The following is a 22,428-nucleotide window of genomic DNA, read 5'->3' as shown; positions in this document are numbered from 1 at the left end:
GTAGCTGCTGCCAGAAGGATGCTGGGCTGTATAAAGAGAAGCGTAGTCAGTAGAAGGAAGAAGGTGTTGATGCCCCTGTACAGGTCATTGGTAAGGCCCCACTTGGAGTATTGTGTTCAATTTTGGAGACCGTATCTGGCGAAGGATGTAAGAAGACTTGAGGCAGTCCAGAGGAGGGCAATGAAAATGATAGGAGGCTTGCGCCAGAAGACGTATGAGGAGAGACTGGAAGCCCTGAATATGTATACCCTAGAGGAAAGGAGAGACAGGGGAGATATGATTCAGACGTTCAAATACTTAAAGGGTATTAACGTAGAACAAAATCTTTTCCAGAGAAAGGAAAATGGTAAAACCAGAGGACATAATTTGAGGTTGAGGGGTGGTAGATTCAGGGACAATGTTAGGAAATTCTACTTTACGGAGAGGGTAGTGGATGCCTGGAATGCGCTCCCGAGAGAGGTGGTGGAGAGTAAAACTGTGACTGAGTTCAAAGAAGCGTGGGATGAACACAGAGGATCTAGAATCAGAAAATAATATTAAATATTGAACTAAGGCCAGTACTGGGCAGACTTGCACGGTCTGCGTCTGTGTATGGCCGTTTGGTGGTGGATGGGCTGGGGAGGGCTTCAATGGCTGGGAGGGTGTAGATGGGCTGGAGAAAGTCTTAATAGAGATTTCGGCAGTTGGAACCCAAGCACAGTACTGTGCCACCAAGGGGAGCAGAATATAGAGAAACTAGGTTAACAGTGCAAAAATACTGAGATCGAAAAACTGAAAAAAGGAAAGAAAAACATATGAATAAAGAATGAGTGAAAAAGATGAAAAGAAAAAAATAAATAATAAATACCAAAATGTGTGGGTTCCTTGAAAAAGACCCTCGAAACATGGCCCATGTCAGGACCTACTAACACCTCTTTAAGTTAAGTAGGAATTGTTTTTCCTTTATTGCCACTGAAAAATACTTTTATTATTTAAGAAGCACCCTAATATTATTAGCATTATAGTCATACACAGTGATGGGACGGTGGGTTCGGCTATAGGAGCCACGGCTCTTGGTCGGATTACACATATCTGAAAGTATGTATAAATCAGTGGTCTCAAACTCACGGCCCAGGGGCCACATGTGTCCCGCCAGGTACTATTTTGCGGCCCGCAGTCTGTATTAGTGCTGCCCGCTCTTTGCAGCATCCTACAGCTTCCCCCTTGGCCTCCTGCACTTACCTTCAGATAATTACCGCAGCCTGAAGAGAGAATTGCCGGTGCTGTAGCAATCCTCGCAGGCTGCCATTGTCCTGAGCAGCACGTTCCCTCTGCCGCGATCCTGCCCCTGATGTCAGAGGAGGGGCGGGCCGGCAGCAGAAGGAATGTGCTGTGGAGGCCGATGGCAGCCTGCAAGGAACACTACAGCACCAGCGATCCTCTCTGCAGGCTGCGGTAATTAGCTGAAACTAAGACCGGGAGGCCAGGGGGGAAGCTGGAGGACACTGCAAAGAAGGGGAGAACATGCAGGCCTTCGAAGGGGGGGGAGGAGAGATTTATAAACTATAAAGAATTTTACCTCATGCAAAATTGTCATCCTCTATAGTAAAACCCTTACCCGCACATGCGCAGTTGAAATGGCATGATCCCTGCCTCCGTGATGTGTGCCTCCGGGGCTGTGGCATGCGGCCGTGGCCATGGCATGTGGTGCATGTGGCTGCGGTATGCGGTTTCAGCGGTGGTTTGTCTCCTGTGGGTGCTGCGAGCCGTCCGGTGTAAAGGAAGCCAAAAAATGCTGCTACTGCTGCACAGGGAAGTTGAGAGGGAGAGGGAAAGTTGGCTGCTTTGGGGGGAGGGGTGTGCTGGGGGGCAGACAGTAATCTTGGTTTGCTCTGGGGAGGGAAACAGACGGGGGGCCACTGAGAGACAGGCAGGCATGGCGCAACAGAGAGAGATAGGCAGGCAGGGGGCCAGGGAGAGACACAGACTGAAAGAATGACAAACAGACAGGGGGCCAGAGAGACAGACAGCGACAAAAGAGATAGAGACAAAAAAAAAACCAGACAGCCAGACAGTAGCCAAGGAAAAAGAGAGAAAAAGACAGACAGATATCTATTCTAGCACCCGTTAATGTAACGGGCTTAAAGACTAGTTTCTTTAATAAGACATTAACTATTTTTTCTGCTGCCCTCCAAGTACCTACAAATCCAAAATGTGGCCCTGAAAAGGGTTTGAGTTTGAGACCACTGGTATAAATGCATTTACTTTATTGCATCTGAATTTCATCTAACCTCCCTTTTGGATATTTACTCTGAGAAGTCATCAGGGGGGAACCACGAGTCGTCTGGTAGCGCAGGAGGCTGCTCTGCTCATGGTGTTTGCAGAGACTCATCTTCAGGACATCTCGGCTTCCCACATAGCAGGAGTGGAGAATGTCCAGGTGGTGTCTCGGTCTCGCAGCCTTCTTACCTGTCTATTTGTTTGTTGTTCTTACGAGATTCACATGAAGAGTGTGGTTTTTTTTTCTACGGGTTCTAGTATTTTTATAGGGTTGGGGAAATCAAAAGAACAGCGGCTTTGGCTCATCTGGCGTAACTGGTGAGCTGTGAGGACTTTTTGCTGAAGGGGCTTCTTCTATGCAATTTCCAACAGAATTGCTCTATGTTAGTTGTTATTCCAAATATCAGCTAAAAATAATAGGCTTCTACTTATGACAGGGGTTGCCATACAAAAGTTCACGAGTAACTGGAAAAACTGGAAAAGACTTAATTACAGTTTTTGGTGGAACTCATTATGTCGCATTTATAAAATGGAAAGGACAATAGCTGTACAGAAGGAGATTTTTAGGAAATTTCAGGAGATTTGGGAGCCATTAACAAAATATTGTAATGATTGAATATTTCTTTTCCCCTTAAAAATGCACAGCCAAGATGGGGGGAGGGAGGGAAGGGTTTTTTGATTTGAACATTAAATAAAGTACTGTATATAGGAATAAGGTTTATGATAGGTTTTTCTTGAATTTAAAGAATGTAATTAAGTAGGGGGGATAAATTCTGTGTTTTAACGGAACATTAAGTTTTGTATTTGTGTTTAAAATGCTATAAATTCTGTTACACTTATTGTAAGTATGTTAAAAATGAATAAAGAATTGGGAAAAAAAAGTTGTTATTCTTGTTAGGAATGTTGTTACTGTTATAATTAGCACTTCTTAGTTCTGCTTGGCTATTCGTCAGATTGGTTAGACTAGAAGGAAGCACAGCTAGTAGTATTACAGCAGTGGTCTCAAACTCGTGGCCCGGGAGCCACATGCGGCCCGCCAGGTACTATTTTGAGGCCCTCAGTATGTTTATCATAACCACAAAAGTAAACTAAAACAGTTTCTTGGTCATCTGTCTCTTTAGCTATCATTTTCAATATTATTATTAAGACTTAGCCAAAAGGAAAGATTTATAAACTATAAAGAGTTTTACCTCATGCAAAATTGCTATTTCTTTAATAAGACATTATTTTTTTCTGAGGCCCTCCAAGTACCTACAAATCCAAAATGTGGCCCTACAAAAGGTTTGAGTTTGAGACCACTGTATTACAGCCAAAGTTTTGTCTCAGTTTCCACCTGCTGGTCATGGTGAGCTATTACCCATCAGTGAACTGTACCAGTCTGGAGAGTCTAAAAAAAAGAAAATTAGCAGGTAAGAACCTAATTTCTCCTTTCCACAGCACTATGGACTTCTCTGAGAATGCACCCAATGTAGACAGGAGAATCAGCTTCCTTACCCCCCCCCCTTCTTCTTCTTCTTTTCTCATACTCTGGCCTATATAAACATATCCATGTCACTCGTACCCACTGTACTGCAAGAAGGATCTCAGAAAAGCTGAAAGATTATGGCAAAAATCCGGAACCCTAGAACACAGATTGGCCTGGAGACAAAAATTAAAACAGAACAAAACCCTCACAAGTGAAAAAAGAAAAAATTTCTACTCCCTCAAAATCGGTAATCCTAAATCCAATAGCAGTAACCTCTTCAGACTGGTCAACGATCTATACAACATAGAAACCTGAACAAACCTACACGAAGAATCCACCTTAACCGCCAACACCCTTGCCGACTTCTTCAATACCAAGATCCAAAAATTAAGAACAACTCTACCCGCCAGTCCCAACCCCCTCGAGCTCTTCCCCATCCTCACAGACACGAATCTATCAAACCCAGATCCTGGAGCCAGAGTCGACCTTAGCTGGAAACAATTCGCATTAACCGATTGGCAAACCTTCAATACTTACTACAACAAGTATACACACTCCTACTGCCATCTGGACACATGCCCACCAAATATCATGAAAACTGCCCCCCCTCCCCCCACTTCAAAGCAAAAATGACATGGGTTAATTTCCTACTATCCACAGGAAACTTCCCGTCGGAGCAAGGTCATATAATGATTACCCCAATTTTAAAGAACGCGAAAGAACCACCTAACTCCCCATCTAACTATAGGCCGATCGCCAGCATCCCCCTATTTACCAAAATAGCGGAAGGGATGGTAAAGGCGGAACTTTCCGCATACCTTGAAAAATTCAACATTCTATGTGACAACCAATCAGGATTTCGTGCAGACCACAGCACTGAAACCATCATAGCCTCCCTTCTCGACCACCTCCACACGCTCTTCAGTCAGGGCTCAAGTGCCCTGATCATACAACTCGACCTGAGCAGTGCTTTTGACCTGGTCGACCACACCATTCTCCTTGAATGCCTAGCTCACATTGGCATCTCAGACCAGGTCCTCAACTGGTTTCAGGGGTTCCTACAAAATAGATCATACAAGGTATTCAAGAATAACTCTTTCTCTTACTGCTGAGACAACACCTGTGGGGTCCCGCAGGGCTCCCCCCTATCCCCCATCCTATTCAACATATACCTAGCCTCCCTAGTTAAACTCTTACGTCAGAGGTCGCTTCAGTGCCCAGGCTCCCCCTTAAAAGGCAGGAAGCCTGAGCACGAGGCAGACCGCGGCAGAGTTCTAACTGCTTCTTCTTACTTACAGGATAGCAAGCAGGATCGGGAGGCAGAAATCAGGAAGCCAGGGCTGAGAGGGAGAAACAACGAGCAGCGAGGCAGAGGACAGGATACAGCCAGGAGGGGTGGAGGACTGATCGGGGTAGCGGCGAGAGAAAGCTCCGCCCACCCCCACCGCGTCAGAGGTCGCTTCAGTGCCCAGGCTCCCCCTTAAAAGGGGCGTGCCAACGGCGCGCGGCCGTTCGGCGCGCGGCGAAGGCGAGCGGCAAAGGCGCTCGCCTTAGCGAGGGCGCCTTTGCGAAGGAGCCGAGAGAAGGAGCCAGGAGTCCAGGCTGCTCAGCAGCAATTTCAATCTTCAATCTTCTTAAATGACTTCTAATAAAAAAAAAAAAAAAATATCCTTTTCTTCTATACTCATTATTTTTTTTCTCTCTCTAATTCTCCACTTAGCTACACGTCAGGCACACTCCAGCACACCAAGGAACTTAAATCGCAAGGAAGGAAAAATGGAGGCAGCAGAAGGCCAACGAAGCTTTCCAGTATACTGCATTGATTGTCACATGTATGACTACCTCCCTTCTGGGAGGCAGGCCTACATATGCGGTTGATGTCAGGAACTGGCTAGCCTAAAGAAGGAGGTCGGGAGACTGCAGATCAAAGTACAGGAGCTAGAAGGACTCTGCTCCATAGAGGAACCAAGGGAACTTGAACCAACTGAGGACACCACCAGAGAACACCACATCAACGAACAGGTCAGAGAGCTCGAAAGATTCATCGAGGAGGCCTGCAGGATGGTAGAAACACAGGACCACCCGCTCTTCAGAAGGGAACGACAGGATGGAGGACATGACCCGCCAGGAGCCACCGGGACCCACCAGGATGGAGGACAGGACCCGCCAGGAGCCACCGAGACCCACCAGGACCCACCAGGAGCCGAGGGAGAGGAACCTAGAGGAGGAACAAATCAGGAGAAGGAAGGATTGGAGGACCCAATCATTGACACAGACCTGCGACCCAGGAGGAAGCTGAGGAGAGGAAAATCTGCTATCGTGGTGGGTGACTCAATCCTGAGAGAGGTGGACAGTCACATAGCAGGAGGCAGAACGGATCGCCTAGTGACATGTCTCCCAGGGGCGAGGACAAAGGACATCTCTGACAGAATCGAGAGAATCATGGAGGGAGCTGAGACAGAGGAAACAGCAGTGATAATCCACGTCGGAACAAATGACGTCAGCAGAAGGAATCTCAACATGACTACGCTGACCGAGCAGTTTAAGATCCTGGGGAGGAAGCTGAAGCTGAGGACAGGGAAGATAGCCTTTTCAGAGATCCTGCCAGTACCAAGGGCAGATGCGAGGAGGCAGACCGAGCTGCAAGCAACAAATGGATGGCTGAGGCGATGGTGTGATGAGGAGGGTTTCCTCTTTGTACGGAACTGGTCAACCTTCCTGGGGAAAAATAAGCTCTACAGGAGAGATGGACTGCATTTGAGCACGGCTGGGACGAGGATGCTGGCACGAAACTTCCAGACCTGCATAGACATGGCTTTAAACTGATAACAAGGGGAAAGCCGACAGTCGATCTGACCTCGACACATCGGACCACGGTATCAAACAAGGATACTGAAACAGGAAAGGGTGATAGTGGACTAGAGACAAAATGGGCACTTTATGGATATAAACCCAAAGATGCAGTGCAGGGACCCGAGAGGAAATCAGAGCAAAAGAGTAAGACAAGGAGGAAACAGCTGGAACCAGAGGGCTATCAAAGAACAAAGAAGAGGGCAGAGGACAGGATAGACACACCACAGGAGGCAGACCGTGAGGAGGCAGCCCGTGAGGAGACCAGCAAGGGCATCAAATCAAGAGTAGATCCAAAAGAAAAGGTAACAAACTGGGACTTAAATTGCCTATATACAAATGCTAGGAGCCTAAGGACTAAAATGGGGGAGCTAGAAGTTATAGCCAGAAATAAGGACCTAGACATAATAGGAGTCACAGAGACATGGTGGTCAGAGGACAACAAATGGGATGTGGCCCTGCCAGGGTACAAACTCTACAGGAGGGACAGGGCCCACAAGAAGGGGGGAGGAATAGCACTGTATATAAAGGACTCCATTCCTTCATCCAGAACAGAAACAACAATAAGGGCAGACAGTCTGGAGTCACTATGGGTTAAACTCACAGGAGGGGAAGGAGCTGACATCAAATTGGGACTGTACTATCGCCCACCAGGACAGCCAGAAGCAAACGACCTGGACCTGGAGGCCGAACTGAGGCAGGTGTGCAAAAGTGGAAGGGTGGTGGTCATGGGGGATTTCAACTATCCGGGAATAGACTGGGACATTGGGCTCTCAAATTGCACGAGAGAAACTAAATTCCTAGAGGCAATAAGGGACTGTTTCATGGAGCAGCTGGTCACGGAACCAACACGAGGGGATGCCACTCTAGACCTAATCCTCAACGGGCTAGAAGGACCCGCAAAGGAAGTGGTGGTAATAGCACCATTAGGGAACAGCGATCACAACATGATCCAGTACAAATTAAACATGGGAACATCAAAGGCGAAAAGAACCACAACGACAGCACTCAACTTCAGAAAAGGAAACTACAAAGACATGAGGAAAATGGTGGGAAAAAAGCTCAGCAACAGCTCAGGGAAAGTGAAGACCGTAAAGGAAGCCTGGACACTGCTTAAAGGCACAGTGCTCGAGGCGCAAGACCTGTACGTCCCAAGGTTTAGGAAAGGGTGCAAAAAAAATCGAACTAGAAACCCAGCATGGATAACTACTGCAGTTAAAAAGGCGATAAGCAACAAGAAATCATCCTTCAAAAAATGGAAAAAGGAACCAACAAAGGAAAACCAAGAAGAGCACAAAAGACACCAGAAAGAATGCCATCAAGAGGTCAAGAAAGCAAAGAGAGAATATGAGGAAAGACTGGCAGGAGAAGCAAGAAACTTCAAACCCTTCTTCAGGTATGTGAAAGGGAAACAGCCAGCCAGAGAGGAAGTGGGACCACTGGACGACGGAGACAGGAAAGGAGCGATAAAGGAGGAAAAAGAGATAGCTGACAGGTTAAACAAATTCTTCTCGTCAGTCTTCACCAGAGAGGATACATCCAATATCCCAGAACCCGAGGTGATTATAAGCGGAGAACACGACGAAAGGCTGGTACAACTAGAGGTAAGCAAAGAGGATGTCCTCAGGCAGATAGACAGACTAAAGAGTGACAAATCACCGGGCCCGGACGGCATCCACCCAAGGGTACTAAAAGAACTGAGAAACGAAATAGCAGAGACACTTCGCCAAATATGTAACCTCTCCCTAAAAACTGGGGAGATTCCAGAGGACTGGAAAATAGCAAATGTCACGCCCATCTTTAAAAAGGGATCAAGGGGTGACCCGGGAAACTACAGACCTGTGAGCTTGACCTCGGTTCCGGGAAAGATGATGGAAGCAATGGTAAAGGACACAATCTGCGAACACATAGAAAACAATGGACAACTGAAGGCGAGCCAGCATGGCTTCTGCCAGGGAAGGTCATGTCTCACGAACTTGCTGTACTTCTTTGAGGGAATAAACAGCCAGATGGATAAGGGGGAATCCATAGACATCATTTACCTTGACTTCCAAAAAGCCTTCGACAAGGTACCTCACGAACGGCTACTTAAAAAGCTGTGGAACCACGGGGTGCAAGGGGATATCCACCGATGGATCAAACACTGGTTGGCAGGCAGGAAACAGAGGGTTGGAGTAAAGGGCCAATACTCAGACTGGCAATGGGTCACGAGCGGAGTTCCACAGGGGTCGGTGCTGGGACCTCTATTATTCAATATATTTATTAACGATCTGGAGACGGGGACAAAATGTGAGGTTATCAAATTTGCTGATGACACCAAACTCTGCAGCAGGGTTAGAAACACGGAAGACTGTAAAGACCTGCAAAGGGACCTAACGAGATTGGAAGACTGGGTAAAAAAGTGGCAAATGAGTTTTAACGTGGAGAAATGCAAGGTCATGCATGTAGGGAAAAAGAACCCGATGTTCAGCTACAAAATGGGGGGAACACTTCTAGGGGTGAGTAACCTTGATAGGGACCTGGGGGTGATGGTCGACACATCACTGAAACCATCGGTGCAGTGTGCGACAGCCTCAAAGAAGGCAAACAGAATGCTGGGCATCATCAAAAAAGGTATCACAACCAGGACGAAGGAAGTCATCATGCCGCTGTATCGCGCAATGGTGCGCCCGCACCTGGAGTACTGTGTTCAATACTGGTCGCCGTACCTAAAGAAGGACATGGCGGTACTAGAGGGAGTGCAGAGGAGAGCAACTAAACTGATAAAAGGTATGGAAAATTTTTCATACGCTGACAGGTTAAAAATGCTGGGGCTGTTCTCCCTGGAGAAAAGGAGACTTAGAGGGGACATGATAGAAACCTTCAAAATCCTAAAGGGCATAGAGAAAGTGAATAGGGACAGATTCTTCAAACTGAGGGGAGCCACAAACACTAGGGGTCACTCGGAGAAATTGAAGGGGGATAGGTTTAGAACAAATGCTAGGAAGTTCTTTTTTACCCAGAGGGTTGTGGACACATGGAACGCGCTTCCGGAGGATGTGATAGGCCAGAAATCTGTACAGAGGTTCAAGGAGGGTTTGGATAGGTTCCTGAAGGAAAAGGGGATAGAGGGGTACAGATAGAACTTGAGGTAGGTTACAGAAATGGTCAGAAACCACTTCACAGGTCGCGGACCTGATGGGCCGCCGCGGGAGCGGACCGCTGGGCAGGATGGACCTCTGGTCTGACCCAGTGGAGGCAACTTCTTATGTTCTTATAACCTAAATCTCAAATTCTTCATTTATGCAGACGATATCACAATAGCCATCCCACTAACCAACTTTTCACAAGAACTACTCGACCACATCACAAACATTCTCAACCAGATAGAACTCTGGATGCTTTCATTCAGACTGAAATTAAACCCCGACAAATCAAAATTTTTCCTAGCCTCCCCCAAAGATAAAATCAAGGAAACAACAATTCAACTAAAAGGAATGACCTTCCCCCTCAATCCGACCATAAAAATTCTGGGAGTCACGCTGGACAAAAACCTATCCCTAGAAAACCATACCGACCTCATCATTAGGAAAAGCTTCTCGGTACTTTGGAAACTTCGCACCATAAAAAAATACTTCAATGACACTGCTTTCCGCCTACTTGTACAATCCTCCATCCTCAGCATTCTCGACTACTGCAATATCATCTTCCTTAACGCCACAAAGAAAACTACCAGGAGACTAAAAATAATCCAAAATACCGCAGTGCGCCTCATCTTTGGCCTAAAGAAATGGGTACATGTCACCCCTTTCTACCACCAACTACAATGGCTGCCATTTGAATCTAGAGTTCTTTTTAAATTTGCATGCTTCTGCTACAAATCGGTTAACGGCTCTTCTCCAAGTTACAAAAATACCCACTTTAACCTCTATTGCAACAACAGGACATCACGCAGAATTCAACTGTTCGCCTTCCCTTCGCCAAAACACTGTCCTCTCAAAAGATTCCTCGATAGAACTTTCGCCTTCCAAGCAGCCAAGTCGAACCCATGGCTAGCCCAGATGATACTCGAGGCCCCCACTTACCTTGCCTTCAGAAAACTACTAAAAACTTAACACGACCCTTAATATTCCATTCACCCCACCCCTGCCCCCTTCCTCCACCACCAGACCCTCCCTTCTTCCCACTCTCTACTTCCCTTGTCTAGTTCGATCAAAGCTGCAATTTCTGTTAAATTGTTGTAAATCTTCCCCTCTTCGCAGACTGGTGTAAATCGCTGTAATTTCATTGCTGACTGCTGTAAATTGTTGTAATATATCGTTAATCTGCTTGTAATTTGTTGTAAATCTGCTTGTCAATGCAGATCATTTGCTAATTGATGTAAACCGCCTAGAACTCGCTGGGTATGGCGATATATAAGAATAAAGTTATTATTATTACAAGAGGATCGATTGAAATATTGTAATGGTTCTGTTTCACACACCTTCAGTTAATAGGATGTTCTATTGTAACTCTTTTTTGTTTGTAGCATTGTAAACCGCTTAATACACCAGTGCAAGCGGTATATCAAATGCAATAAATCACTTCTAAATTGTAAGAAGTACGCGCTTTGCTTCACCCTGCAATACAAGTCTTCTTGTTCAAAATGTTACCCCCAGGGTGGTCACCAAGGGGTAATTCTATAATGAGCTACCTAAAGCTCTAGTCGCTACCACATAGGCTGAGGACTCTTCTGTAAACACATATGTAACATAGTGCCTGAAATTATATATAAGAGGTCCTACGATCTGTCATTTAGCATCTATGACATGTTCATTCCTAAATAGAAACAAATAGCCCCTAGCGCTAGCAGTTTGACGCTCACAGAGTTCCTATGAGCATTGGGAGCAGCGCAAGGCTCCTGGCGCTAAAAACTGCTAGCCAAAGTGTTTAAAAGGGAAGTTGTGGTTACTAGAAAACTAATAATAGCAAATGAAACTGAGAACTAATAGTTTGAAGAGCATTGATGACCCTTACTGTTTTGGGATTGAATTCGATGACCATCTGTTCTATACACATTTTTGATTTAGATTGGATATTTTTTTGAGGCTGAGACTTGGTAACACAGTTGGGATTTTAGGATCGGAAAATAGCTAAGCAATGTAAGTGAATCAATCGCTTGGCTATTTTACATGGGGTTTTACTAAATTGCATGAAGATGTTGATTGCTTAGTATTTTAGAAAAAAAAAAAGTTAACTTTTGCTTTTACTCTTCTCTATCCTATTTTTAAATGGAGTTCCTTTCTTGATGAATATATGTTATGTATTGTACACTGCTTGGATCCTTTTTTAGGCCGTTATGCGGTATAGAAAGTTTTTAATAAACAAAAACAAAACACGCGGTGGGCCATTTTGTGAATGGACGATCACTGACTTTAGTGAATCGGGGCCTGAGTGGCTTTTGAAAATTGCACTTGATATATGTAAATCCATTATCTATATTTAGAATTTATGCAACTAATCTTCACACTGATTTCTACTGCTGATATATCTGTATGGTCTGTCACTGCATTGCTTTGGTGGCAGTTACGTGACAAAAAAAAAGGAAATAAAGTGACCCTTTCTATTTTACTTCCCAGGACCTGTTCTGGAAATCAGATCCATCGAGTCATCCCAGAAACAGGGAACCTTCAGCCCTGCAGCAATTCTTGGGCATAAACATGTGGCTGGTAAGCAAAGCTGTCTCAGCCGTATCAGAAAATCTCTCCTCACACTATGAATCTCACCTTCTTCTCTCCACCTCTCATCTTGAATTATGTCTCCTTTCATGTTGTGCCCACTCTCGACTCATTTTGAAACATAGACCCTGGTTCTATAAAGTCCGCCGATATTGGCTTAGGGCTCCTTTTACGAAGCTGCGTTAGGGCATTAATGCGCAGAATAGCATGCGCTACATTGCCGCACGCACTAGACGCTAATGCTAGCATTGAGCTGGTGTTAGTTCTAGCCGCGTAGCGCGCGGTAATATCCTGCATACGCTAAAAACGCTTGTGCACCTTAGTAAAAGGAGCCCTTAATTAATAATAATAATAATAATTGTATTTTTGTATACCGCCATACCCGAGGAGTTCTAGGCGGTTCACATCAGTTAATCGAATTACAAACAATGCAGTCATTGAAGTTAACAAATTAAATGCATACGATAAAGAAAAGGAAGAAGGAGGAGTTTACAGGCCAACCAGCTTAAAGGATCGTAATGAGGAAAGAAGTCGTAAAAAGATAGTAATAAATGCATTTAAGGAATACATTGATCAATTTTGACCTCACAATCAGCTTTAATTGGACTCAGTTGAAAATTAGAATGGAGGGGAAAGGGGAGGGAATGTATAAATGAAGAAATAGGTTAAAAGAAAATATGAAAAAGAATGATTTAATTAAGAAAGTATGGAATGGGAGGGGGGAGAGGGGTTTTAGGTATATATACATTTGTTATTATCTTGATAGATTTATCAAGTGTTTGTAAATCTATGTATCACTCTTATTGTACACTTGTTGAAAGATTAAAAATGAATAAAGAATTAAAAAAAAAATAATAATAATTTTTTTAATTTTTTTATTCATTTTTGAATTCGTACAAGTGAATTAAACATAATACAAACATCTTTCATAAATCACTTGTATTTACAGTCAAATATTCTTGTAAAATAAAATAAATACCCCCCTTTTTATCAATATTCCTAATTCCATATGATATACATTTCCCACCCCATCCCCACCTGTCTGCTACCCATGTGCTAAGATATCTGATCATTAGAGTAATTAGTCAATGGTTCCCATATTTTTTTTTAATTATAAAGATTCCCTTGTTGTAATGCTAATATCTTTTCCATCTTATATATATATGACAAACTGAATTCCACCAAAATGTATAATTTAATTTAGTATAATCTTTCCAGTTTTGAGTAATTTGTTGCATGGCGACCCCTGTCAATATTAATAATAACTTGTTATTATTTGCAGAAATCGGACTCTGAGTTCTCATTGCTGTACCAAATAATATAGTGTCATATGAGAGTCCTACATGGTTCTCTAATAATTTATTAATTTTGGGCCAAATTAGTTTCCAAAAAGCATTTACACAGGGACAAAAATAAATTAAATGATCTAACGTCCCAACTTCTAATCTACAATGCCAGCATCTATTGGATCTAGTGCTATCTATCTTTTGTAAACGCGTAGGGGTCCATAAAACTCGATGTAACAAAAACATCCACGTTTGACTCATAGATGCTGACTTTGTAGACCTTAATCTCCAGGACCAAAATCGTGGCAATTGAGACACAGAAATTGTCTGTCCAATCTCAATACTCCAAATGTCCCTAAGTTCATTTGGGTAAAACTCCAGGATCAAGATTGGCGGATTTAAGATCATCTGGAAACAGTGGATAATTGCAGGTATATGGACATTGAATGATGTCATTTCAGAAGGATCACTGCTTAGTTTTTCACAATTGCAACATAAATTTGGCTTAAATAAAACACAATATTTTAAATGGATGCAATTGAAGCAGGCCATTCAGGTAGGGTTCCCTGAATGGAAGGGTCTTAATACTCAATATAGCTTGCAGGTTCTCTGTTTTCAGGCGGATTTTTTGGGACACCAAGCCTAACTTGATTCTATAAAAAGTAGGCACCTAGCCCAAAGCACCTAGACTGAAAATGGGCATCGTTAGGGGGGATCATGGGCGTGTTTTTGAGTTAGATGCCTCTTTGTGAATTAAATGCCATTAAGCTCTGATATCAGTGTCTTAACTTTAGGCAAAGAAATCCCTGGCATAAATTGGGGATGCCTAAATGTTAGGATGTTGAGTGCTGCCTAAGTGTGATTGTATAACTTTAAGCAGACTTTCTAGAATCGGGGCCTTAGTTCTTTCCACTCTTACCCTCAGCTTCCCTCACCTTACACCTTCCTCCCTGATCCTGTGGCCTGACCACCTTCTCTTCTGCATGCTGCCTTCCTTTATTTCTGAAGCATTTGAAATATTACAAAGAAGAATTGCAATCAAACAGAAAATTCTCCCAACTATCCCCCCCCACACACATATTTTCAGTGTTCTCCTCTAAGGGCATCCACTATTGTTTCATCAGTAGATGCCTAACACCGGTCAAAGAAGAGAAAACCAACCCTTCCCCCCACCATCAAAATTCCTCTCTTCTCCTATAAACATGACCAGGTGCTTAAAAGTTACCAGATTCTAGGATCCACCTTGGGGCTTAGCGCTCAAGAAAAAGATCTAGATGTCAGTGTAGACAATACAATTAAACTTTCCGCCCAATATGTGGTGATGGCCAAGAAAGCAAATAAGATGCTAGGAATTATTAGAAAAGGTATGGTAAACAAGACTAAGAATATTATAATACCTTTGTATCACTTAATAATGTGACTTCACCTGGGAGGAAGCTGAAGATGAGGACCCAAAGGAAAGCCTTCTCGGAGATCCTGCCAGTACCGAGGGCAGAAGCAAAGAGTCAGACAGAACTACAATCAATTAATGTGTGGATGAGGAGATGGTGTGAGGAAGAGGGATTTCTCTTCGTGAGGAACTAGACAACATTCTAAGGCAAGAACAAGCTCTTCAAGAGAAATGGACTACACCTGAGCACGGCAGGAACTAGACAACTAGCAAATAACTTCAGAAAGGCAATAGAGCAAGCTTTAAACTAAGTAGAAGGGGACAGTCGACCTGATGTCGATGGTTCAGAAATCAGTATCCCGAGAAGATACTGAGTGGGAAAAATTCTGGGAAGACACAAATGACATACAACAGGAGCTAGAAAAAAAACAAGGGAGCCAGACGAAGCAAGAGGAGGATAGGAGGAGCATACTACAAGGGGAAGTCGAAATGGAACAGGACAGAGGGAAGGAACAAGAGGAGGACAATAGGAACATACCACAAGGGGAAGACAAAAGAGACAAAAATCAGGAGTCAGGAAGGGGACAGAAAGAAAAATGAAACGCAAGGGAAAATATCAAGGAAAAGTAAGTACCAGGACTTGAACTGCATGTACACTAATGCAAGGAGCCTAAAAACCAAAATGGGGGAATTAGAAGTCAAGGCCAAAAATGAGAGCCTAGACATCATAGGAATCACAGAAACATGGTGGAACGAGGAACATAAATGGGACATTCAAGGGGTGACCCGGGAAACTACAGGCCGGTGAGCTTGACCTCGATTCCGGGAAAGATGATGGAAGCACTGGTTAAGGACAGCATCTGCGAACACATAGAAAACAATGGACAGCTGAAGGCGAGCCAGCACGGCTTCTTCAAGGGAAGGTCGTGCCTCATGAACTTACTGTACTTCTTTGAGGGAATAAACAGCCAGATGGATAAAGGGGAATCCATAGACATCATTTACCTTGACTTCCAAAAAGCCTTCGACAAGGTAACCCACGAACGGTTGCTTAAGAAGCTGTGGAACCACGGGGTGCAAGGGGATGTCTACCGATGGATCAAACACTGGCTGGCAGGCAGGAAACAGAGGGTTGGAGTAAAGGGCCATTACTCAGACTGGCAATGGCTCAAGAGCGGAGTTCCACAGGGGTCGGTGCTGGAACTGCTCCTGTTCAATATATTTATTAACGACCTGGAGGTGGGAACAAAATGTGAGGTTATTAAATTTGCGGATGACACCAAACTCTGCAGCAGGGTTAGAACCGCGGAAGACTGCGAAGACCTGCAAAGGGACCTAACGAGGCTGGAAGAGTGGGCAAAAAAGTGGCAAATGAGCTTTAACATAGAGAAATGCAAGGTCATACATGTAGGGAAAAAGAACCCGATGTTCAGCTACAAAATGGGGGGATCATTGCTAGGGGTAAGCAACCTTGAAAGAGACCTGGGGGTGATGGTGGACACAACATTGAAAGCATCAGCACAGTGTGCGAAAGCCTCAAAGAAAGCGAACAGAATGTTGGGTATCATTAAAAAGGGTATCACGACCAGGACGTAGGAAGTCATCATGCCACTGTATCGTGCAATGGTGCGCCCACATCTGGAGTACTGTGTCCAGTACTGGTCGCCGTACCTCAAGAAGGATATGGCAGTACTTGAGGGAGTTCAGAGAAGAGCAACTAAACTGATAAAAGGTATGGAAAATTTTTCTTACGCTGACAGGTTGGAAATGCTGGGGCTATTCTCTCTGGAAAAGTGGAGACTTAGAGGAGACATGATAGAAACCTTCAAAATCCTGAAGGGCATAGAGAAGGTAGACAGGGACAGATTCTTCAGACTGTGGGGAACCACAAGTACAAGGGGGCACTCGGAGAAATTGAAAGGGGACAGGTTTAGAACAAACGCTAGGAAGTTCTTTTTTACCCAGAGGGTGGTGAACACATGGAACGCACTTCCGGAGGTTGTGATAGGCCAGAGCACGCTACAGGGGTTCAAGGAAGGTTTAGATAGTTTCCTAAAGAATAAGGGGATTGAGGGGTACAGATAGAAGTAGAGGTAGGTTATAGGAATAGTCAGGGACCACTTCACAGGTCATAGGCCTGATGGGCCGCCGCAGGAGCGGACCGCTGGGTGTGATGGACCTCTGGTCTGACCCAGTGGAGGCAACTTCTTATGTTCTTATTGTACTGCCAGGGTACAAGCTCTACCGAAGAGACAAGACACATCGGAAAGAAAAGGTTGTATTTCAGGTACTATGGCAGAATCATTAACTGTTTTTTTTGCCGAAGCCAAATAAAGATCCCACATTGATTTAAAATTACAGGCCTAATTATTTAATTAATGTAGATGGGAAAATGTTGGCTAAACTTTTGGCTTTACGTTTGGCCAAGGCTCTCCCTTCTATAATTGGTATGCACCAAACAGGTTTTGTTGCTCAGAGACACTCTTCAAATAATACCAGATTGGCTTTTCATATGTTGTGTTTAACGAAAGCCATGAAAGATCCGGCTTTCTCTGTATCCTTGGATGCAAAGAAGGCCTTTGACAGGGTAGAGTGGACCTTCATGTATCAAGCAATGGATTGGTTTGATATAGGTTCAGGATTTATACAAATGACCAAACATTGTATAGCTCCCCTGTTGCTAGATTATATATTAATAATAATTTTTGGGGAGAGTTTCAATTTGCAAAGGGGGATTAGGCAAGGATGTCCCTTGTCTCCTTTACTTTTTTTTTTTTTTTTTAATTCTTTATTCCTTTTTAATCATTCAACAAGTGAACAAGAAAAACCATACATAGTCTCAGAAACAACACTTGATAAATCCATCAAGACAATAACAATTGTATATATATATATATATATATATAAACCCATAATCCATCCTCCCTCCCCACACTATTTTTCTTTATTCATTTTTAACCTCTCATCAAGTGTACAAGAATCATAAGAATCAACACTTAGTTAAACACTTGAAAAACTTATCATTATACAGTACTCTATTAACATAAAAGAAATCCTTACCCTACCCTCCATCCCTATTAATTATTTTATTTCAACACTTTGTCCAAACAACCCCTCCCCCCTCCCTTCCTTAAATGGTGCATCTTTAAAAGAAAAATGGTATCTATTCATTACAAAACAATGTTAATGGCTCCCATATTTTAATAAAACTTTTATAATTTCCATTATCCCAGGACAAGCAGGCATGATATTCTCACATGTGGGTGACGTCATCTACGGAGCCCCAGCGCGGACAGCTTTTCAAGCAAACTTGATTGAAGTTTCAAGTTTGCTATGCTGCACCACGCATGTGCATGCCTTCTTGCCCACTAGAGGGCGCATCCCCACCTCGTGGTCCTCAGTTCAGTTTTTTCCGCGGAGCCAGAAGCCCTGTGGAAATTGTGCTCTTCGAATTTAGCCTTCTGACACCGCGGCTGTGCGTTATTTCACGGTCGCTGTGCTTGATTTGCTTTTCTTTCTTTCTTTTCTTTTAGTTTTCGTCGAAAAAAAAAAAAGAAAAAAAAGTATTTTGGTTCAGCTCCAGGGGCTCCCGGTAGCCGCGGCCGCGGGACCTCGTTCGTTCCCGGCCGGGTTTTGTGTCCATGTCCCGTCCCTTGACGGGCTTTAAAAAGTGCACCTGGTGCGATCGGTTGCTCTCAATTACCGATCCTCACCGGTGGTGCTTGGTGTGTTTGGGTCCTGAGCATCCTACCGACTCCTGTGATAGGTGCTCAACTTTTCAGTCTAGAGCTCTCCGCCGACGCCGTGCCCGGATGGCGGAGCTCTTCTCTGCGGACCCCACAGCGGGGAAGGCCTCGACGTCGGCCTCGGCTTCGGCCCCGGCCTCGACCTCGGCCTCAGGTCCCCCGACCTCGCCTCGACCCTCGACTTCTTCCAAACCTGCTGCCTCGACCAAGCCTGCTTCGGGTAAGTCCTCTCTTCCTTCCTCGACGCCAGGGTCAGCGAAGAAGCCATCCTCGGGCTCCTCGACTGCGGGTGGGTCGTCCTCTGCCCCGCCCCGAGTTGCAAAGCCCAGTGCCCCGAGGGAATACTCGAGACCGAGGTCGCCCTCCAGGGAGCACTCCTCGGCCCTGGACCTGCCTGCCATGATGGGGGTTCCGGTCTTCCAGGACTTGCTCCGAGCGCTGATTGCCTCGGAGCTGTCCGGGGCCCTCGCGCACCTGCAGCAGGCTTTGGCCTCGACTGCTCCGGCCTCGACTGCCCCGGCGTCGGTGGCCTCGGTCTCGGTGCCTTCGGCTTCGGTCCCCGGGGGTCGGCCGTCCTTGACCCCGACCTTGCCCTCGACCTCGACCTCGGTTGACCAGCCTGAGAGGAGTGTCAGGCCTCGGGACAGGGTGCGTCGGGTTCGGAGGATCTCTTCCACGTCCTCTTCCTCGAGGTCCTCCCGGGGCTCTTCGCCCTCGGGTCGGCCTCGGACGAGGCGTCGGCCGAGGAAACCTAAGCGTTCTCGCGCTTCCCCTCGGAGACGCGGTCGTTCCTCGCCGACCGGGGGTGAGACATTGCGTGTCTCGGAGCTCCGCCTCGACAATCCGAGGCTCTTCCGCACCCCTGGGGGAAGGGGTTAGAGAGACTCCTCGCCGAGGCGCAGGGGAAGGACCTCGGTTCCTCATACCCTGGGGACTTCCCCCAAGGGCTCCTCGGGGCATAGGCGGTCCCCGACCCCTTCGAGGTCCCTCGGCACGGCCTCCTGGGGATCGGGGTCTGGTAGGGAGCCTCGGTATTCCCGCGAGGCCTCCCCCTCTTTCTTGGCGGCTCGGACCTCGCGTACTCCTTCCCCGCCAGCGAGGCCCTCTTCCTTTTCAAAATTTGTGCAGGATATGGCGCGGGCCTTGGACCTGGACTTGCTGGCTGGGTCTCAGTATACGAAGGAGTTTTTGGAGGAACAAGACCTGCCCACTCCCCCGAGAGAAACTCCTCGTCTGCCTCTCAATAAGGTCCTCCACCAGACCTTCCTGAGAAATTTAGACTCCCCTCTTACAGTCACAGCGGTGCCTTCTAAGATGGAGTCCAAATACCGGACCATACCATGGAAGGGCTTCGATAAGGCACAACTGTCTCACCAGTCGTTGCTGGTGGAGTCAGCGCTGAAAAAGTCGCAGCCCGCTAAGGTTTCGGCGGCGGTCCCGCCCGGACGGGAGGGGCAGACCTTGGACAAGTTTGGTCGTCACCTCTATTCCAATTCATTGATGGCTACCAGGGTCCTTAATTATGCCTTTACGTTCTCCTCTTATCTTCGAGGCATGGTCAAGGACTTGCCCCGTTATCAAGGGGTTATGCCGGATTCCCACAAGGAGGGTTTTGCCACGTTCATGTCCAACTTATCTCAGCTGCGTCTATACCTGTTTCACGCTGTCTACGACGCATTTGAACTGGCCTCCAGGGTATCCGCCTTTGCCGTGGCGATGCGCCAGCTGGCTTGGCTACGTACCCTGGACATGGACCCGAACTTGCAGGAACGTCTGGCCAATCTACCCTGTGTTGGCTCTGAATTATTTGATGAGTCCCTGGAGGCGGCGACCAAACGTCTGTCGGAACAGGAGCGCTCTCTTGCCTCCTTGGTCCGTCCTAAACCTCAGGGACCCGCCGCAGAAGCCCTTTCGGCCTCCCCCGTGGCGATACCCCCAGAAGTCAACGCCGGCCTTCTCTAGGCCTCCGCCCCGCCGCCCACCGCAGCAGGGCAGGGGAGGCCAACAAAAACCTCAGGCACAGGGGACGCCCAAGCCGGCGCCGTCCTTTTGACGGGATGTGCGGATGGGGGCGGGCCCCCTCCGCGCTCTCGCCGAACCCCCTTCCTATAGGGGGTCGACTCCGAGCCTTTTCTGCGGCCTGGACCAGGATTACATCAGATGCTTGGGTGCTCCGGATTATCTCCGAGGGCTACTCCGGATTATCTCCGAGGGCTACTCGCTCAATTTCTTGATCACGCCGCCGGAACATCCGCCGGCTGCTTACCCATTCAGCCAAACCCAACTTCCCCTTCTTCTCGCGGAAGCGAGGGCCTTGTTGAGCCTTCGGGCGGTGGAACCTGTACCCCCCGACCAACGGGGGCGGGGTTTTTACTCCCGTTACTTTTTGGTCCCAAAGAAGACAGGGGACTTACGCCCCATTTTGGACCTTCGGAAGCTCAACAAGTTCCTAGTCCGGGAGAAGTTCCGTATGTTGTCGCTTCCGGTGTTGTATCCTCTTTTGGAGGAAGGGGATTGGATGTGCTCCCTAGACTTAAAGGAAGCATATACTCATGTTCCGGTGCATCCCGCCTTCCGCAAATTCTTACGGTTTCAAGTGGGGGAGTTGCACCTTCAATACCGGGTCCTCCCCTTCGGACTGGCTTCGTCCCCTTGAGTCTTCATGAAGTGTATGGTGGTTGTCGCTGCAGCCCTGAGATCTCGGGGGCTACAGGTCTTTCCCTACCTGGACGATTGGCTGATCAAAGCGTCGACCAGGGAGGGGGTTATCTCAGCGACCCAACAGACTATCATCTTCCTTCAACGTCTGGGGTTCGAAGTGAACTTTCCCAAGTCTCATTTGTGCCCGACTCAATCCCTTCAGTTTATTGGAGCCGTGCTGGACACGGTTCGCCTTCGTTCGTTCCTCCCCCCTCCTCAGTTGGAGGCCCTACTTCGATTGAGTCGTCAGGTCTCGCTGATGCCTGTAGTATCGGCTCAGCGCATGATGGTTCTTCTGGGCCACATGGCATCGACGGTCCACGTTACTCCGTTCGCCCGCTTGCATCTGAGGCTTCCTCAGTGGACCTTGGCCTCGCAGTGGCGTCAGGATCGCGACCCAGTATCTCGTCCAATAACGGTGACTCCTTCTTTGAGACGCTTGCTCCGTTGGTGGACCAACTCTTCCAATCTTTCCGGGGGTTTGCTCTTTCTCGTTCCTCCGCATCGCAAGGTCCTGACCACGGACTCCTCGGAGTACGCGTGGGGGGCTCATCTCGACGGTCTGTGGACTCAGGGTCTATGGTCGGCAGAGGACCGTCTTTGTCACATCAATGTGTTGGAGCTTCGGGCCATTTTTCTGGCGGCTCGAGCGTTCTGCCACTTGCTACACGATCAGGTAGTCCTCGTGCGGATGGACAACCAGGTGGCAATGTATTATGTAAACAAACAGGGCGGAACGGGCTCTTGGTCTCTGTGCCGGGAAGCCCTGCGCCTTTGGGAATGGGCGGTCTCCCAGAACATATTCCTGCGTGCGGTTTACATTCAGGGAGAGAGGAACTGTCTGGCAGACAAACTCAGTCGTCTTCTCCAGCCGCACGAGTGGTCGCTGAACTCCCGGGTTCTACGCGAGGTCTTCGACCGCTGGGGGACTCCTCAGGTGGATCTGTTTGCCTCCCCGGAGACTCACAAACTGTATTGTTCTCGGATGTACTCCCGGGACCGTCTCGAGGCCGATGCCTTCCTTCTCGACTGGGAG

The 22,428-nt window shown here is 46.7% G+C and overlaps 1 protein-coding gene across 9 annotated transcripts in view; it reads left to right on the top strand.

Moving 5' to 3' along the window:
* The window catches only part of LOC117365440, a 362,671-nt gene that overhangs the window by 71,989 nt on the left and 268,254 nt on the right, over positions 1-22,428 (top strand). For all 9 annotated transcript variants that reach the window (XM_033955907.1, XM_033955906.1, XM_033955904.1 and 6 more), the window contains exon 6: positions 12,172-12,261. In XM_033955907.1, coding sequence (XP_033811798.1) covers positions 12,172-12,261 — 90 coding nt within the window. The remainder of the gene's footprint in view (positions 1-12,171; positions 12,262-22,428) is intronic.

This window comes from Geotrypetes seraphini, chromosome 8, assembly GCF_902459505.1.
Source record: "Geotrypetes seraphini chromosome 8, aGeoSer1.1, whole genome shotgun sequence".
NCBI classification, from domain to species: Eukaryota; Metazoa; Chordata; class Amphibia; order Gymnophiona; family Dermophiidae; genus Geotrypetes; species Geotrypetes seraphini.
This window is presented reverse-complemented; position numbering and strand designations above follow the sequence as displayed.